At 40.9% G+C, this 20,779-nt stretch overlaps 1 protein-coding gene across 2 annotated transcripts in view; it reads right to left on the bottom strand.

The window, feature by feature from the left end:
• kctd16b (potassium channel tetramerization domain containing 16b) overlaps nucleotides 1–20,779 on the bottom strand; it is a 397,401-nt gene that overhangs the window by 36,802 nt on the left and 339,820 nt on the right. Inside the window, exon 2 of one of the 2 annotated variants that reach the window (XM_072264478.1) lies at nucleotides 13,364–13,875. The exons of the other annotated variant lie outside the window; for it this stretch is intronic. Within the exon in view, the coding sequence (XP_072120579.1) occupies nucleotides 13,427–13,875 (449 nt within the window). The 3' untranslated portion in view covers nucleotides 13,364–13,426. Of the gene's footprint in view, nucleotides 1–13,363; nucleotides 13,876–20,779 lie in introns of those variants that run through there. 2 annotated transcript variants of the gene reach the window in all.

The following is a 20,779-nucleotide window of genomic DNA, read 5'->3' as shown; positions in this document are numbered from 1 at the left end:
GTCAGCATGGATTTGTGAAAGGAAAATCATGTCTGACGAACCTCATAGAGTGGATAGGGGAGAACCAGTGGATGTGGTATATTTGGATATTCAAAAGGCTTTTGACAAGGTCCCACACAGGAGATTAGTGTGCAAACTTAAAGCACACGGTATTGGGGGTATGGTATTGATGTGGATAGAGAATTGGTTGGCAGACAGGAAGCAAAAAGTGGGAATAAATGGGACCTTTTCAGAATGGCAGGCAGTGACTAGTGGGGTACCGCAAGGCTCAGTGCTGGGACCCCAGTTGTTTACAATATATATTAATGACTTAGATGAGGGAATTAAATGCAGCATCTCCAAGTTTGCAGATGACACGAAGCTGGGCGGCAGTGTTAGCTGTGAGGAGGGTGCTAAGAGGATGCAGGGTGACTTGGATGGGTTAGGTGAGTGGGCAAATTCATGGCAGATGCATTTTAAAGTGGATAAATATGAGGTTATCCACTTTGGTGGCAAAAACAGGAAAACAGATTATTATCTGAATACATATCACAGTTGCTGGTGAACGCAGCAGGCCAGGCAGCAACTTTGATGTGTGTTGCTTGAATTTCCAGCATCCGCAGAATTCCTGTTGTTTATTATCTGAATGGTGGCCAATTCGGAAAAGGGGAGGTGCAACAAGACCTGGGTGTCATTGTACACCAGTCATTGAAAGTGGGCATGCAGGTACAGCAGACGGTGAAAAAGGCGAATGGTATGCTGGCATTCATAGCAAGAGGATTCGAGTACAGGAGCTGGGAGGTACTACTGCAGTTGGACAAGGCCTTGGTGAGACCACACCTGGAGTATTGTGTGCAGTTTTGGTCCCCTAATCTGAGGAAAGACATCCTTGCCATAGAGGGAATACAAAGAAGGATCACCAGATTGATTCCTGGGATGGCAGGACTTTCATATGATGAAAGACCGGATCGACTAGCTTTATACTCGTTGGAATTTAGAAAACTGAGGGGGGATCTTATTGAAACATATAAAATCCTAAAGGGATTGGACAGGCTAGATGCAGGAATATTGTTCCCGATGTTGGAGAAGTCCAGAACAAGGGGTCACAGTTTAAGGATAAAGGGGAAGCCTTTTAGGACCGAGATTAGGAAAAACTTCTTCACACAGAGAGTGGTGAATCTGTGGATTTCTCTGCCACAGGAAACAGTTGAGGCCAGTTCATTGGCTATATTTAAGAGGGAGTTAGATATGGCCCTTGTGGCTAAAGGAATCAGGGGGTATGGGGGGGAAGGCTGATACAGGGTTCAGATTTGGATGATCAGCCATGATCATACTGAATGGCGGTGCAGGCTCGAAGGGCTGAATGGCCTACTCCTGCACCTATTTTCTATGTTTCTATAAGAGTACTGTGGCAGCTGCCTGATTATTGTTGTAGTGACTATCTTAATTCTTGGAAATGGTAACAAAGCCCAAAGCCCATTTATTATCTAAGTATGTATACTATATACCACCTTGAGATCAATCTCCTTACAGACTGCCTCAAAACAAATAAATCCAATAGAAGCCATTAAAAAAGACCACCTAACACCCAATGTGCAGAAAAACAAATCATGCAAACAGTAAAAGTCAGCAAATAACCTTCAAAACTGAAGTTCATGAAAGCAAGTCCACAGCCACAAAGCCAATCACAGTTGATCCCAGGACCTGCTATTTTCAGGCCACAGCCTAAGTTCAGTGCAGGGTAAACCTCGTGAGCAGAGAGCTGAACTCCGGCCCATCCCTCGCCTCCAGTCCTAACACCCTGACCTTTGCAATCTGGCCTGGTGGTTAAATCAGTCAAACAGTGGATCATTCCTCAATTTTTTGACTCAGGCCCTGCTATTTCAATACGCTCTAGGTCCTGGGACCCAATACCTCGATTCGGCCCATAGCCAACCTTTCCAACCTGGATTAAATTGGTCAAACATTGACTTGTTCCTCGCCTCGGTTCTGCCACCTCAAGTCACCTCTAAGTCCGCTCCAGCAATGGCCAAACTTTGGCTTGTTTCCTGCACTTCAACCCAGGCCCCGTCACCTCAATTCATCCCCTACACGCCATGTCACAACCGCCCTGCACTTTCGAGACTTCAGGTCACACTACAAAAATGCCAGGTTGTACAGGTGGCTCAGGAGCTCAACTCTGAAAGGGAAGTTTCAGGCTATCGATTGCAGTGATCGTTTACCAGAAAAAGTGTGATTAATAAAGTAGCTAGTAGTTTTGTTTGCTTCCAGTAAGTCGTTACTGTGTTTCACCCGTACCATCTTAAACCGGAAAACTTCTTAGCTGGAACAGATAATAAATCTGAATTAAAATAGTTTCGTACTAATAAAATTAAGACCAAAATGTGTCGTACTACATGTTTAATGAATTTAAAATACTGAAAAATGATAAAGAAAAGCTAATTGGAACTCTCTTACTAATTGCATAAATTGAGGGTTTTAGATTACAAGGTAAAGACGTTTCAGCTAATAATGGTATATGTATGAACGGAACTGGAGGCAAAAGCTACTCTCAAATTATTAATTCCAAGTTAACCACAACATTAATCAGACCTGCACTAATGAATTCTTTTTGCAAGGTCCTGTGAAGTAAACCAACATTTTTACTTCCAGAGTCAACTAACAACTGTAATGATCTCCCACCATTTTATTTCCTCTCAGTCTTCACCTCACTGGAAACCATTTATTGCTATGGAAATTATGCCAAGGCCTGAATCATAGTATTGACCTCCTGAATTATTGTTCTGAGATTCTGCTCGTGGGAGTGCTATAAACCCAAGGACCTTCCTGAGCAAGAGCTACTGCTCCTTTGGGTTGGAGCCACTTTGTTGAACGAAGAGTTAGCTGACAAGATCTCAGGTTTTTGTTTGGTCGTCCAGCAATGATTCTAGTTTTACCAGGCATCCAGACAAGCTCTATAGCATCTTATTTAGTCAAAATTATTTGATAGTATTAGCAGCTGTTCACAAGTGCACACTCCAAACATGCAGATGAAGTAGATTAAATAGAATTTACCAGGTACTCATGGATAATCTTCTCCTGAAAACTGTGCAAAAAAGTTTTTGTGATTCCAATTTGCTTATTCGCCTGGATTTGGTTTTGTATAATTCAACAGTACTGTAGAATATGCTGGGATTTTGGAGAATTGTGGAACAAAAAAAAGAATCTTGGAGTATTCTGTACAATAGATAGACATTAGATGAACTTTGATGAATTTTTCTATCCCATGAGGCATCTATATTAGAAAGCCTTTGAGGTCTTGACATTCCAGAATCATATCTCCACTGTCAGAAATGTAGTGGAGCTCTTTCCGGTAATTTCTTACAACTTGACCTCCTCTCAAATTGTAAGGATACAGTTAATAAAAGTCAGGATGGTTCACATCCACACAGATCCAATGGCGAGTTGGTTGCTGGAATCCCAGGTCGATCTCCCCTCTCAATTTGGATCACTTTCTAAACAAGGCTGAAATATTACAATCCAGGTGGAGTCAATTCTATCCCTTCCCAGAGCTTGCCAAAGATGATCTACTCATGGAAAGCCCTCCTAACTCTAACATTTTATAATTTGGTCATTTTAGTTCTATAGCCGGGTCTACAAAAAGTTGTTTTGGATGAATTGACTTTTATCCCTTTGGCTTATTACTTCACTTCAAAGTACTTCTTTAATTATGCAGTGGCCTTGGCCATTCTAGTATCATGAAAAATCTATAAATTCTAAATATCTTTTTATAATAACATTATGAGCTCAAATTCCATTCCAACACAGTTTACTTAACACGGCTCCCTCTCTTGTGAGGTGCTAAATTAAGCTAAATATTGTACCATTCCCATCTGCCTCTTGCCATAAGAGATCCCCTGGCAAATTTTAAAGAATAGGATGGTGATTATTCTGGTGGTCTAACTAACTTTCTCCTTCTGTGAAAAAGAGATTATATAGTCAATGATCTCATTTAGTGCTTGTGGGAAATTGCAATGCAGAAACTGGCTGCTGTGTTTGCTAAGTCTCCCTGTGATAATAAAACTTATCTGGCAGTGACTGAACTTCAAAATTAATTAATTGGATGTAAAGTGTTTGGAATCATTCTGAAGATAGGCTGAGCTGCTAATTTCCTTAACTTTTCTAAAATGCAGTCTGCATTTTACTATGAAAGCTGTTGCAATAAACGGTCCATAACATTTTACAACAGAAAACTTCTATTGATGCATAATTAAGTACCAACCATTAATTCATTACAACTATTGGATTAGTTACTATAGTAGTCCTAGAATCATAAAAAGTCATTAAACAGAGAAGGCCCATCATGCTTCTACTCATCAGAGGAGATATCCTACCTAGTCCTACTTCCCAGTTCCAAGGTGAAAGTCCTGTAGGGCATATCTCTTCAAGTACACATCCAGATCTGTAAAAGTTGAAGAAGGGTTCTGTCTCTATCACCCTTTCAAAACTATGAATTCTAAACCCATAGGACTCTGTGTGTGAAAAAGCTTTGCGTCATCTCCTCATTAACTCATGGCCAAACAATGCCCCCTAACTTTTGACCTCCCTGTTAAGGGAACTAGTTTCCTGATTAACTCTATCTCACCCCTTTTAATTTTTAACAATACAATTAACTCTTTTTTTCTTTTTATTCTGTTTCAAAGACAACCATACTGTATTAACTTTTCAATCTTTCTTCACAAATATAGTTTTCAAGTTTCTGTCTATATCCCTGTAAACCTCCTTTCTACTATTTCCTATGCAAACTTTCCTGTGATGTACTAACCAGAACTCTGTGCAATACTCAAGTTGAGGCTTGATGAGTATCGTGTACAGTTCGAGCATAAAGATCTTGCTGTTGTATTCTTTCTCATTAACGTATACTATGTGTCTTTATATTCCTCTTATTAACATATCCTGCTACTATTAAGTATATGTGGCCACACAGTTGAAGATTCCTCTATTCTTACACACTGCTCAATATTTTCCCAGTAATTGCAATGTTTCCTTGCCTTGCTAGACCTCTCCAGCACACTACTTCACACTTCTCTGGTTTAAATTCCATTTGCTGTTTGTCTGCTCAACTCATCTGACCCTCAACATCTTCCTGGAGTCTAAAGCTTTCTTCCTCACTATCAATTATGGGTGCCATGGTAGGAGGTGGTTAGTATGGATGCTATTGCAGTTCAGGATAACACTCACAACATGCCGGAGGAACTCAGCAGGTCGGGCAGCATCCGTGGAAACCATGAGTCGACGTTTCAGGCTGGAACCCTTCGTCAGGACTGAAGGGGGAAGGGACAGAGGCCCTATAAAGAAGGTGGGGGGAGGGTGGGAAGGAGAAGGCTGGTAGGTTCCAGGTGAAAAACCAGTAAGGGGAAAGATAAAGGGGTGGGGGAGAGGAAGCAGGGAGGTGATAGGCAGGAAAACAATGGGTAGTAGAAGGAGGCAGAACCATGAGGGAGGTGATAGGCAGCTGGGGGAGGGGGCAGAGTGAAATAGGGATAGGGGAAGGGAGGGGAAGGGAATTACCGGAAGTTGGAGAATTCTATGTTCATACCAAGGGGCTGGAGACTACCTCGATGGTATATGAGGTGTTGCTCCTCCAACCTGAGTTTAGCCTCATCATGGCAGTAGAGGAGGCCATGTATGGACATATCTGAGTGGGAGTGGGAAGCAGAGTTGAAGTGGGTGGCAACCGGGAGATCCTGTCTGTTGTGGCGGATGGAGTGGAGGTGCTCGACGAAGCGGTCCCCCAATCTGCGTCGGGTTTCACTGATGTAGAGGAAGCCGCACTGGGAGCACCGGATGCAATAGATTACCCCAAAAAACTCACAAGTGAAGTGTTGTCTCACCTGGAAGGACTGTTTGGGGCCCTGTATGGTGGCAAGAGGTGAGGTGTAGGGACAGGTGTAGCACTTACGCTTACACGGATAAGTGCCGGGTGGAAGATCCGTGGGGAGGGACGTGTGGATCAGGGAGTCGTGGAGGGACCGATCCCTGCGGAAAGTAGAGAGGGGCGGAGAGGGAAAGATGTGCTTAGTGGTGGGTTCCTGTTGAAGGTGGCGGAAGCTGCGGAGGATAATGTGCTGGATCCGGAGGCTGGTGGGGTGGTAGGTGAGGACAAGGGGAACTCTGTCCCTGTGGTGGTGGCGGGAGGATGGAGTGAGGGCCGAAGTGTGGGAAATGGAGGAGATGCCGGTGAGGGCATCATTGATGACAGTAGAAGGGAAACCACGATCCTTAAAGATAGAGGACATTTGCGATGTCCCCTGGAATGGAAAGCCTCATCCTGGGAGCAGATGCGGCGGAGATGGAGGAACTGGGAATAGGGAATGGCATTTTTGCATGTGCCGGGGTGGGAAGAGGTATAGACGAGGTAGTTATGAGAGTCAGTGGGCTTGTAGGAGGGTGTTCTGGAATCTGGTGTTCAATTCTGGGACCATCTGTAAAGAATTTGTACATTCTCCCCTTGACCGCGTGGGTTTCTTCCATGTGCTCCAGTTTCCTCCTACAGTGCAGACATGTACCAGTTAGTAGGTTAATTGGTCATTGTAAATTGTCCCGTGAATAGGCTCGTGTTAAACAGGGGGTTGCTGTGTGGTGCAGCTTGTTGGGCTAGAATAGCCCTGAATTACCAGTACATTTTGGCCCAATTAAGCGGCTGCCCTAATTAGCTGAAGTTTCATGGAAATAGTTAAAAAAAAATAAAAAAAGACAAACTATGATTTAACTGAATAACAAATTACATATTTGAATGAAATACAGAAAAATATTAGAACATTAGCAATACTTTTAAAGAACTACAAAACGGTGCATTTGTTCCTAAAATTTATCGACTGAGGGATTTATCCAGTCTACAGCATCATTCTTTTGATTGACTGTAAATGAACAAAATCAGTACAGACACCTAGTGCAGATAAATGATCCATTGATTTCTTTAAACCTGATAGTATTGCTCATCTGACCTGTTTTTTTTTAGCATTGGTCCACTGACATGTACACTGTTACAATGGAAATCCATTGACTTAGGGCTCCACCCGAATCGTTGACTATTCTCATTTCCATAGATACTGCCTGGCCTGCTGAGTTCCTCCAGTATTTTGTGTATGTTGACTGAGGGCCTCTTCAGCATCTGGATCCTTCTTCACCTTCACGCTAACACTTTTGGGATGTTCTGTGTCATCCCTTGCATCATGCCCATTCTTCTCACAATTTAATTTGCTGAAGTATCAAGCATGCAACTGTAGACTTCAGCACTCCAGTTGCCTCTGCCAGCTGACGATGAGTTAGGCAGATGGCTTTTAATTTAGTCCAGTACGTAATTTTTTTCAGCAAGTATCAAATCTTTTTGTGACATCTTAGGAAGGGTCTGAACATTTTAAAGTCAAGATGAAAAACAAAATGATCAAAAATCACTTCACTTTGAATCGGTGTCCATGGGCCCAAACAGATAACATAACACAAGCACATGCAACTAACGCAATTTAAAAAAATGTTTGTGCTAGGCACAGTATAGTGATGCTAGTTAGAAACTGTTCAGCAACAGTCACCTGTCCAAATTAAGCAGCAAGGCATCCCAAATAAACAAAGGGAATATCAACTATTTTATCAATTAATTTTTGTTCTTTTAGGGTTGTCCCAAATAAGCAGATGTCCCAATTAACCAGTAATCCAATGAACTGGAATTCACTGATCCACTGTCTACATGGATCAGTGGATTCCAGTTAATTGGGCCATCAGTTAATCAAGGCATCTGCTTATTTGGGACAACTCTATATAAACCACAAAGTCAACCATTGCATGATCTCCAGACTGTTTTATCATGCGTTTCTTACCTAGGTCAAAAACATTAATAGTTTCCAAAAAGCAAAAGTAAAAATATCAAGTTTTGTTGCCATGGTAGTAGGCTTATGGTCACAAGAAGTATTGCCCTTTGCTTCATGCAACTCACACAATTTTGTCCCAATTTGCCACTTTTCTTTAAGTCACGTCATCGTACACATTTTTGACCAGGCTGCCATGTGAGACATTAAAGTTTGCATTGCTATACTGAGTGTAGACCATGTCAAATGCATTGCATCGTCAATCCTCCTTGGATACTGCCTTCAGAAATTAAACCAGGCTGGTCAAATATGACTTTCTTTTGACAAATCTATGCTGCTTGCCCCTGTTTAAACCATCCTTTCCAAATAAAGTTTCATATGGTTCCATTAGAATGGATTTCAATTATTAGCCCATCATCAAAGTTAAGCATAGTTATGTTTATACAGGGATAAACAACATTTTAATTTTAGTAATCCTCTGGTATCACTGCTGCAGCCAGGAAGGAATAATAACATAAACACCAGGAAATCTGCAGATGCTGGAATTTCCAATAACACACATAAAAATTGCGGGTGAACACAGCAGGCCAAGCAGCATCTATAGGAAGAGGTACAGTCGACGTTTCGGGTAGAGACCCTTCAACAGGACTAACTGAAAGAACTCTTACTATCTCTTCTTTCAGTTAGTCCTGATGAAGAGTCTCGGCCCGAAACGTCGACTGTACCTCTTCCTAGAGATGCTGCCTGGCCTGCTGCGGTCACCAGCAAGGAATAATAACATTGTTGTCAAAGTCTTGTCAAATTTGTCATTTCCTTCCTTGAACACACTAGGATATATTTCATCCAGACTTGGTCATTTATCCATTTTCAAAGATGGTATCCCACTTAATATTTTTACTACATTATCATATTCAATATTTCATCAACTTTCACCTTTAATATATCATTGTCATCATCCCTTGCTTTCTTTAACATAGAATATAGACATCTACAGATCATTACAGGTCCTTTGCTTCATGCAACCTACTCTAGGAACTGCCTAGAATTACCCTACTGCATAGCCTTCTTTTTTTCCTAGTTCCATGTACCTATCGAAGAGTCTCTTAAAAAGACCCTATTGTATCCGTCTCCACCACCAACACCGGCAGTGCATTCCATGCACCCACAAATCTCTGTGTGCAAAACTTACCCCTGACATTCCCTCTGTACCTGCTTTCAAGCACCTTAAAACTATGCCCCCTTGTGTTATCCATTTCAGCCCTGGGAAAAAGCCTCTGGCTATCCACACGATCAATGCCTCTCATCATCTTATACACCTCCAGTTGGTCAGCTCTCACCCTCCGTCGCTCCAAGGGGAAAAGGCCAAGCCTTCACAAAATCTTCATAAAAGATTTTCACAAAATCTTCATTGATTCATATCCACAACATATGCCTGCACACTCTCCTTATTGAGGTATTTAAATGTCTATTTTAGCACATTTTTATAATGGCTTCAATCGTTTTATTTCACTTACGTTTTTCCACCTTTTAAAAGGCTGTGAACAATGGGCAGTCTGGAACAAATTCTCCAGATGAGAAATGTGAATTCATTTCTGTGCATTTCACCCTTGTCCTTTTTCCTTTTCTGGAGAAATATTATTTTGTTTAATTCCCCTGCTTGGAAGAACACAGTGTTTGGAAGTAGAACATATTTTCCTAAGTTTGAACCTGCTTTTAGAGCAATGTAGTCTGTAGTCAAATCTAGCATGGGGCTGGCATACAAATGGATCACCATGTAATTTAAAGTGAAAAAACTCCAAGTGCCAGAAGCATGAAATAATGATACAGAATACAGCAATTGCTCAGCAGGTCAGGTAGCCCTATGGAGATAGAAGCAGTTAACATTTCAAGTTGATGATCTTTCATCAGAGCTGTGACTTAATTAAAAGTCAATGACCAAAAACATTTTTTAATCTACGTAAATGCTTCCCGATTTCCTCAGTATTTCCAGGACTCCATTTTTATTCCAGTCACACTCTATTTGGCTGAAATTTTCTTACAAATCAAATCAGACAAAAACATTCTGCCTGCTCTTCTTGAGAAATAATGCTGGCAGAAAAGAAAGATTACAGCTCACATTTTCATTAATTCCATTGCACAACCAAACGTCAATAATATATCATTCTCTGTGAATTATAAGCTATAAGCTTTTATGGAATGTGTAATATTTCTCAATTGCATGCTGTTTATTTATAGAAATAAATCTATACTCATCTTTGAATAAACATTTATCATGAATGCATCTATCTGTTTTGTTTCTTTATTAAATCAAATGACACGCAGTGCTCTATAACTGATCATCTCCCAGGTTACTATAAAGGCAAGAAAAAATCCTATTATTTACCTGCTCTTCTTGAAATATCAATTGAATCGAAGTGGAGAGTTGAAACATTATTCAGTTTCTAGCCGTGGTGTTGTTAAAATCTCACAGCTGTATTACACACCTGCAGTGGCAGTTAAAAGGGAATATTTTTCTCTTATTGCTTGGGAGTATAAATAATCATATGGTTTTATTGTTTATAGGAAATAGGGGTAGAAAATTGTGCATGTGTAACAGAGATCAACCAACTTTTTATTCTTTTAAATTATTAGAGAGGAAAACAGAAGGATTCTCTTATTATCAGGCCGTCTTTGCTTATTTTTTCTTTATTCTCTAGTTGAGTACTCATTTCAATAAGAAACAGACACTTATCTCATGCCTTTAATTCAAAAGATTTGGTTGTATTTGATACCAATAGGAAACAAGCAAGCTACCCTTCAATTACTAAGTGCAGTAGAAAAACCAAATGAAACTTCAAAAAATTGCCTTCTGCAACCATCTCCTTTGAAATTTCAATAGATGTGACGTATTCCACGAAAAGTCTCAGGTTCAGTCGATTATGTTAACGTTCTTGTTTGTAGCAATGTGTAATGATTTCTTCAGTTTATCACTTACACTTCATTAAATATCTCAAGGCAAAACACTGCAGATGCTTGGAATCTAAAATATAACAGAAAATTATGGAAATAGTCAACAGATCAAAAAAGCAACACACACAAAATGCTGGAGGAACTCGTCAAGTCAGGCAACATCTATGGAAATTTCTTTCCAGTCCTGATGAAGGGTTTTGGCCTGAGACATCGACTATTTATTCCTTTCCATAGATGTTGCCTGACCTGCTGAGTTCATCCAGCATTTTGTGTGTTGCTCTAGATTTCCAGCATCTGCAGAATCACTTCTGTTTAAGATGACAAGGAACAATGGATAGGGAGTGAGCTAACGTCCTATATATCAATGTCCAAATATTCATAACATTTTGTTTTAATTGACTAATTGTGTTGCTTCATATTGTAGTATAGTATATCAGCAACCTGACTGTTTTGTGTATATATATCTTTATTTATAAATATTGTGCATTTCAATATACTGTATATTTAAATTATACACATTTTCAAACATTACAAGCTGTCAGTCACACATTTCTTTAGTGTCCGTAATTTGTAAACCAGAACAGTGCAGTACCACAGAAAGATTGACCAGTTAGATGGAGGTATTCAAGAACACTGTGTAATATATCACCTTAATTCACAAAAGCCAGCATACTACAGAATCCAGTAAGCCCAACAGTCTAAAATGGTGTCTTGGTGGCCTTTGGAATCAGCTGATTTCAAATTATTACTTGAAATGACATGAGTGATCTCGATGATCAAAAAAGTAGAGGCTGGAACTGCCAAATTGGCAATACTTTTCTGTCAATAATTTGCCCCTGACAAGACATGTGCTGAACCCGTGGCTCAATCCAGAATGGGCTTTCTTATTTGAAAGGTGATACTTTGGATGTCATTCCTCAGCACAAATGATATTATTACAGTGAGGAAAAACCACATTTCCAACTGGTAAGCAAAATAACTGAAACAAAATGAGGTGTGTCCTTTAAAGGGCCTTCCTACAGTTGGAAAAAATAACCTAGAAGACCCTCAGATTGTATTTGTCACAATGACATCACGCAAAATGACTGATATTTTCAACCAACACGAAATTACATCATCTTATTGCACATTTAAAAGACAGTGAGTTAAAAAGTGACAATAAAACTCCCTTGATAATGCACCTATATGCCTGTCATTATTCAGTTGCCCCTTTGTAAGATTTATGATCCCTTTTCTTTGTATCCAACTGAAAGAGAGGGGGAGGGACAGATGATCTGTGTTGTTTTATTTAATTAACCCTCTAAGAAGTGGTTTATTCATTTCTAGATTCTGCACTAATATAATAACAAGGGGCACAGACCACAAAGAGACCAAAGCATAACACATAAATCACAGCTTTCAGTACCAAACATTCAAACAATTGAAATATAAATATTCTATTAAGTTCATACACAGTGCAGGGATACTAACATAGCCCTCAAAAGGGTTTTATTTCATGATCTTAACCTGAAATTGGTAAACTGATCATCAGAGACCCACCATTGTAGCAGTATTTCGTGGAAGAGACAGACTTGTGCTTCAACATCCCAGCAGGGAAATAAGTATCACAAACTTACTGGAAATAAAAAGTCACACGTTGCAAGAGAGTTCCACAGATCTCCAAGATAAGAATACTATTCATCAATAGACTGTCAGTCATTATCCAATTAAAACATCACACAGTGAATACTGAATCTCACAGTCACACTTTGTTTGGCTAAATCTGCTTCGCACCAAACTATTCCTATAGAAGGAAGAGCGAATGGCAACTTATGCAGCCACTGGAATCTAGAGTAAAAATGGATCCTTCACTTTAGAGTCGGGCACTTGAACAGTCAGTGTATGGAATCTCTGCTTAGACCCTCATTACTGACACAATGTAGTCAAAACTTTCAATGTGCTTTTTCTTCTAAGATGCATATATCTTTGTTAATTTAAGCAAGCTGGTGAAGTTCGCTTGTGATGCAGCTGTAAGATATTTCACAATGGAACTGTTGAGTAAATTAATTTCTTTTTGACAGCACTTCCAAGTGAGAACAGATCTTTTTTTCTGTGATAAATACTAATAATATTACAATGAATAGCACGGTAACTGAAGTCTGATTCACAATCTGCACACTTAAATACATGCAGGTATCAGAGCAGGGAGCAGGAGAGAGCCAGAGCCAAGAGACCAAATGAGCAGGAACACATTGGCTCCCTGTTGATTTTCAGAACAAGTATTTTGCTTCCATTTTTAAGTGGGGTGTCTGAAAGTTTAAAATGCGACACCATCCCCTGTCCCATTTATCTCACTCTCTCAGAATGTAATATCAGTGATTCAGATTTCCAATGAAGTTTGATCAGCAACGTATAAGCGATCAGAACTCAAGCACGTCTCCCTAATGACCTTGTCCTCGTTTAGCTTGGGACTTAGTGAAAGAGATGAACACTTTTCGGACATAGTTGGCGATGAGAGAAGAAAGCTGTCTAAAGCTCGGAGGAGGAAACATGGTGCAATGAGGGACCAGGTGCGTGGTGGAGAGGAAAATAGCTGCAGCTTGGGAACAGGGAAAGGCGGACCCAGGAGAGCCCACAAGCATGGAAGGGAAGGCTGTCCTGTGCAAGGACCTGGCCTATAGGTGGTACTTCCGTAGCAGTTCTAGTTGCCATGGATACTTCCGTTCTGGGAACCTATCAGGTATTTTAATTTTAAGAAAATCTTGGATGCATTTCTCCAGCTCCTCTTCAATAGTCAGTTTCTCTTTGACTTTCTTTTTGCTCGTGTTGGACTCTCGGGATCCACTGGTGAGCGTCCTCAGGAGATCACTCTTCCTGCGAAATTCGCTTTGTTGCACCTGCTGCACCGGCCCTTTCTTGGCCGGCCGGTCCAGGGTCTGGATGTTGGACTGCCGGGTCACTGGGCCGCAGATCACTGTCTCCTGTGGCGAGCTGGCCTCAGACTGGCTGTCGCAACTCGAGGTGGACAGTTCATTGCACGACGTTACACTCTCTCCATCCCTTTCACTTTTATCATTCCGGCAGCCACATTCACAGTGAGGTGAAGGCCAACGAGAAGAGCCACCTGGAACAGAGGAAATACGATTAGGCAGAAGGAAACCATTATTAGACCCAGACAGTCAGGAGTGAGATTGATGAGCAAGGGCCTGGACTGCTTGATGGATCAGGAAGAAACTGATTAATCAGAAACTATCACTGTTGTAGGGATTGGCTATGAGGGACATGGGCATGAGAGTCAACGGTAAGAAGGAAACTTAACCTCAGTAGGATCACTGTGCTAGCTGCCCCAAGAATGACTAGTTGTAGTCACTTTTGCCACCATGTGACTTAGTTTCTCCCACAATAGTACAAAAGGCATATAATGTATAGAGTTATAGAGCACTACAGCATAGAAACAGCCATTCAGCCCATTTATCCCATGCCGTTCTAAACTTTTATCTAGTCTCCGCTACCTGCACGCAGACCATATCCCGCCAAACCCCACTCATCATGCACCTACATGCAGAAATTTAAATAATATCATTCCTGAGATATTTCAGCACTTGTGCTGTTTCTTTGACACATTTTGCTTTTACATTTAAGATATACTTTATACCATCACTAAAAAGTACAGCAGTTCCAGGTTGGTCCACCAGATGAAATGATGACTCATAAAATATAAGAAATTAAAGAACATCCAGATTAAGTTAAACATTGCCCCTAAAGTGAGCAAAACTTGGTATGTGGCCACAATGAACAGTGTCTTAATTTTCTTCCCTAAGTATCCCGCAGCAAAGCTCAACCTCTGCACAAAACATCATGACAAGGACGAGCTTTAATTCAGTTGTGATTAATTAGTTATTCATAAGAATATGAATAGCCATAAGGCTCCTCAAACCTGGTTTACTATTCATGATGATCGTGGCTCCAACTAGACTCTCTAGCTTAGTCCCCATGCCTTTTGTATCTGGCCCAAGTCTATCTCAAGCATGAATGATTCCATCTCCACAGCTCTTTGGGGTGGAAAATAGCAAAGATCCACTCTCATTTACATCTTAAATGAACAATCTCTTATTCCAAAACCATGCATCTAATTCTAGATTGTAAAGGATGTAAAGAACATCCTCTTTGCATTTTTACACATTTCAGTGAGATCACCCTTATTCTTCTAAACCGCAACACTATAGGCTCAATACATTATATTTTGTCTTGGTACATTATATTTTTATCCTTGTTCACCTTGTTTGAAGCATTTCAATAAAGATGTACAAAAAGAACAGAAAGAGTGAATAGTGCTTTTGTCAAGCTACATTATTATAAAATAGAAAGAAGTCAAAGTGAAATAGCTGGGAAACGGCATTGATGAGATTTGCACTGTGGACCAGCATAGACTGGACAGGCCAAAGTACAAGTTAAAATGCATTGTCATTCAACCACACACAGGTACACTGCTAAATGAAACAACGTTCCTCTGGGAGCAACGTGCAAAACACTGCACATAAAATAATATTAACAGATAACAAAAATATTCTGTAGAAGTTCAGGTTGAAATAAAGTGTATATTCAACATATAGCTAAATATACAACAGTATAATGCTCCTGGAACTGTCATAAATAATGTGTACTGGATGGTAGCAAGACATCTATATCTTATGGAAATATTTTTATTTTTAGCACTAGATCCTTTTCATTGTTAGTTTATTTATTTGTTTATTGAGATACAGCACAGACCAGGTCCTTCTGGCCCTTTGAGCCGTACTATCCAGCAACACGATTTAACCCGAGTCTAATCACAGGACAATTTACAATGATCAATTAATCCATCAACTGGTACATCTTTGGACTGTGGGAGGAAACAAGAGCACCAAAAGGAAGGCCATGCAGACACGATGAGAACTTACAAACTCCTTACAAACAGTGGCGCGAAATATTCTTGCCAGAGCTAAAGGTATTTTGAATGCTAGTTAAGATATAGGTAATTTTAATAGGTACATCTCATATGTTACCTTTAAAATTTAAAGCGGTTATTCTGAAAATTCTTTGGGTTACCATCCCCTTGACTCCCAAACCAGATCCCCAGCGCCCCCCCTTCTTTCAAGATGTTGCATAAAAACTAAAAAGAATTTTGATATTTGATGCACAGTGGAAGAAAATATGAACTGCAAATTCAAAGCAGTGACAAATGATTACCAAAAATATAAAGATTTATTTAAAACTGCAAATAAACTTATTTAATTACAGTAAAAACAATTTTCATGAACAATTTCAGAGCATACATTAGTAGTCCAACTATTCACGACTTCATTGCTTTATCACCTTTCAATAAGATGGATAGGCTTGGTGAGGTAATATCAGCTTCTCAACAGTAGGACAAATGTCACTCAGAAGGAGTCTCAGATCCCCAAGCAGAAGCTGAGGGTAACAAATTGGAGAAGGCCCCAACAGCCAATGTTGCATTTACATAGGATTAACTTGGACAGAAATGTGGAGTCGACAGATTTGATTTTGATTAGGTTCACCTTATTTCCTTGCAATTGAAGATTGATTTCATTAAACTTTGCGAACAATTCTGACAAATAAGGAATGTCATGCCTAACATCTTGAGTTGATTATTGAATTAAGTATTTAAGCCTTCAAAGAATTTTATCACAGTTTCAAAGAAGTACACAAAAGCATCTCAGACAGTTTCCTTTTGAGAGCCATCTGACTTCTGAGTGTAACAGCAAGCAGGCCAACTGCTCATCATTCTCAATGCAAAGCTCTCGAAGTTGTCAAGAATTGAGAGCATGGGATTTGATTTTACTTACCGCTGTGTTAACAGTATTTAATGAATTGTGCAGCTGGTCACTTCGGTTTTTTTGTGACAAGATGTTCTCTTTGAATGAAACAGTGAATGGTAAGTAGGTTAGGTACAGCTTCTTTCAAGAAAGTAATAGCTCCACAGAGCCGTCCTGTTATTGATGGTGATCCATCTGGCACACAGGCAAGAGTGTTGGTGAGCAGAATGTCCTTCTCTTTAAAAAAAATGCTCAACAACCCAAAATATTAACTTCCCCTTCATATGTTGCTAGTACCCTTGCAAATAACAACTCTTGAACCACACTTTCATCTTTTTATAAAGCAAGCATAACCAAAAAGCAAAGATTCATTGGCTGGCAACATTGAGTCATCCAACTACAGACCAACTTAGTTGTCCTAAGTATGTTGCACAACGTGACTTCCATATTCTCAGATGTTTCATCTATTCCTCTATGGTCTGGTGACTTATGCAAAACCGTACTCAGACCCTCTCTTACTGCTGACAGAGTCTCCTCCAACTGTATGGGGCTTTCAAGATGTAGCAAGAAATGTTGCATGAAGTACGCAAACCATCCCTGCTTTGTGGTGGAGTGCTGGCAGATGGTATAAAGTGCTTTCCATTTCTGAAAGTATTCACAAAGTGACTGAAAATAAACCACGCTCTTGTTTGCTTTATCAGAGTGTATTCTCTTCAAATGTTCATGAAGCTTGGATGGTTTTATTACCTCAATTGAAATTTTCACACAACTGGTACATTGGCTGCTGTTGGCTGCTTGGTGTTGTTATAAACCCATATTTCAGATACTCCACATGATATTGTTTACACTTCTTTTTCATTTGATTTGCTTCTGCCATTTTCGTTATAGATTAACGATCGCAGCCAATCGCCTATTGCTAAAGTTCAACCATGGGTGCTGCGATCAATAAAGGGGAAGATGATGATGTCATAATTCAGGCAAAACCCAACTCTTTGCCTAAAGGTACACGAAGTGGGGCAGCGATATCTCAGTTTGACCATGAGCTAGAGAAATGCAGTCAAGACCATCTGTCCTCCTGCTTCACTACGGGACTCAGCACTGCACAAGGGAAGAGCACAAACATTTTGAAATGAGGGGCATGATTACACTCAGCTAGTCCAATTTACACCGTGGATGGCTGGTATAGGAGGGTTGAATAGGGTTGTCAGCTCTTAATGAACTAATTAGGTGCAAATATGGATTTTTCCTTTCTTACTTTGAACGCTAAGAGAAGGCTAAGCTACCTTGTCATGGGCTTTTACCTTACTGCCTGCCTGCAATACAATTTCTCTGTAACTTTAACACCCTATTCTGGTGCAAGAAATTCTGCAGATACTGTAAATGCTGGGTTAACTCAGCAAGTCAGGCAGCATCAATGGAAATGAACAGTCAACTTCAGGTCGAGAATCTTCTTCAGGACTAGAAAGAAAGGGGGCAGATGCCAGAGTGAAAAGGTGGGGGGAGGGGGGAAGAAGGATAGCTGGAGGTGATAGGTGAGGCCTGGTGGGTGGGAAAGGCAAAAGACTGGATATGAAGGAATCTGATAAGTAGAGGACAGTGGACCATAGGAGAAAGGGAAGGAGGAGGGGCACCAGGGGAAGGTGATATTCAGGTGAGAATAGGTAAGAGGCCAGAGTGGGGAATAGAAGAAAAGGGGAGGGGGTAGAATTATTTTATCTGAAGGAGAAATCAATATTCATGCCATCAGGTTGAAGAGGTGTTGATCCTCCATCCTCAGAGTGGCCTTATCTTGACACAAGAGGAGACCGTGCACCAACATGTCGGAATGGGAATGGGAATCAAAATTAAAATGTTGGGCCTCCGGGAAGTTCCACTTTTGATGGAGGTGCTTGGCAAAACAGTCCCCCAACTTACGACAGGTCTCTCCAGTGTAGAGGAGGCCACACTGGGAACACCAGACACAACAGACGACCCCAGTAGATTCACAGGTGAAGTGTTGCCTCACCTGGAAGGACTGTTTGAGGCTGAGAATGAAGCTGAGGGAGGAGATGAATGGGCAGGTGTGGATCCTGGATGCTTGCAGGTCTGTGTTGGGAGAGAGATGAGTGGGGTGCAACGAATGGACAAGGGAATCTCAGAGGGGGTGATTCCTGCCGAAAAAAGAAAGGGGGTAGTAATTTCCCTTTGGAAGTGGCGGAGGTTGTAAAGAATGATGTGTTGGATGTGGAGGCTTGTGGGGTGGTCGGTAAGGACAAGAGAAATTCTATCACCATTAAGGTGGCAGAAAGATGGGGTGAGTGTGGATGTTCAGGGAATGGAGGAAATGCGGGTGAGGACATCATCAACGGTGGAGAAAGAGAGACCTTGTTCTTTGAAGAAGGAGAACATCTGGAACATGCAGTAGAGATGTAGGAACTGAGAAAAGGAAATAGCATTTTTACAGGAGACAGGATGGGAAGAGGGATCGTCAAGACAGCCATGGGAATCGGTGGGTTTATAAAAGACGTTGGTTGACAGTTTGATCCAGAGATGGAGACAGAAAGATCGGGTGGTGGTGGAGGAAAAACAGTTAGTTCTTTTACTGAGAAAGAGGAGAGCCTTAAGGCCTTCTTGATGGGTGATAGAAATGTATAGGGACTGGACATCTATGGTGAAAATGAAGCAGTCAGGTCCAAGGAATTCAAAGTTAGTGAGGAGATTGAAAGCATGAGGAGTGTTGTGGATGAGGGTGGGAAGGGCGATAGAATGGAGTCGAGGTATGAGTACATGAGTTCAGTGGGGTAGGAGCAGGTAGAGACAACAGGCTTACCTGGATTGTCAGGTTTGTGGATCTTGGATAGGGGGCAGAAATATGGGTACAGGGTAAGGGAACTATGAGTTTGGTGGCAGTGGATGGGAGTTCTCGAGAGTTGATGAGGTCAGTGATGGTGTCAGTGACAGCTCTCTGATTGTCCGGAGTAGTATCCTCTTCAGGGTGTAGGTATGAGAGATGTCTGAGAGTTGTTGCCTGGCCTTAGCAAGGTAGAGTTCAGCGTGCCACACTACAACAGCACTCTGATTTTCTACAGGTTTGATGGTAAGGTTGGGATTGGTGCAGAGAGAGTAGAGGGCAATGCATTCAGAGGAGTTAGGTTTGAGAGAGGAGTGCTGAAGTTGAGCTGATTGATGCCTCGTTGGCAATTAGAGAGGAAAAGATCCAGGGCAGGTAGATAACTAGTGGAGGGTGTCCAAGAAGAGGAGGAGGGTTGTCACGTTCTATATTCTGGCAAATGGCCATTGTTTTTCCATTGTATCACCTCAGTGTATGAGTGTACTGAAATGATCCACATGGATGGCATGCAAATTGAAGTTTCTCACTGTACCTTGACACATTTGACAAAAAAAGATTATAAATTAATAGCTATCTGTTTTTAATATTTAAATACGTTTTAAATAGGTTTTAGTCCTTTTATTTTTTTATCATTTTGATTCCCACTGCTGCCTGTAAGGAGTTTGTACGTTCTCCCTATGACTACATGGATTTCCTCCAGGTGATCCGGTTTCCCCTCACAGTTCAAAGACGTGCTATTTGATAGGTTAGTTGGTCATTGTAAATTGTCCTATGATTAGGCTAGGGTTAAATCAGGGATTGCTGGGCCACACAAAGTGCCAGTCTATTCTGCACTGTATCTCAATAAATAAATAAATGAATCTTTGTAATTGTCCTTGATCATCAAGTATATTTAAAAGCAATCCACTGGCTTTTGTCAGTAGTAAAATGTTGAGTGGCTTTCAGTCCAGTCTGTGTGTAATCTCTCTGGACCCACAACCTGAGGTCAGGTTTCGCTTGAGATCTGCTCCACTTCACAGGATGCCTACAGCACCACGGCCTTCAGCATGAGTGGATCTGCAGAGTAAGACTGTGTCAAAAGCATGAGCGGTGAGTGAGAGCAGCTGCCCAGATCAAGTGTGATCTGGCCCATTTCATTAAATTGAATAAAATCGAGTGTCTAGTGGGAACTGCATTTGAGGGGAGCATGAATCATTGTTTCACACTGCAACTTCTTCTTCGATCTATATGTCCTTTGACTGCATTTCTCCAGTGGGACTCTGACAGATGGATTTAAGCTCTAATATAGCTATATGGTGTTTTATTATAAATGAGAAAAGCCTCGTGGAGCATCCAAACACCATCTTTTTTGTTGCTTTGGACTGTTACAGATCTCTATACAA

This window comes from Mobula birostris, chromosome 7, assembly GCF_030028105.1.
Source record: "Mobula birostris isolate sMobBir1 chromosome 7, sMobBir1.hap1, whole genome shotgun sequence".
In the NCBI taxonomy this organism is placed as follows: Eukaryota; Metazoa; Chordata; class Chondrichthyes; order Myliobatiformes; family Myliobatidae; genus Mobula; species Mobula birostris.
Note: the sequence above shows the minus strand (reverse complement) of the source record. Positions and strands in the feature narration are given on the sequence as shown.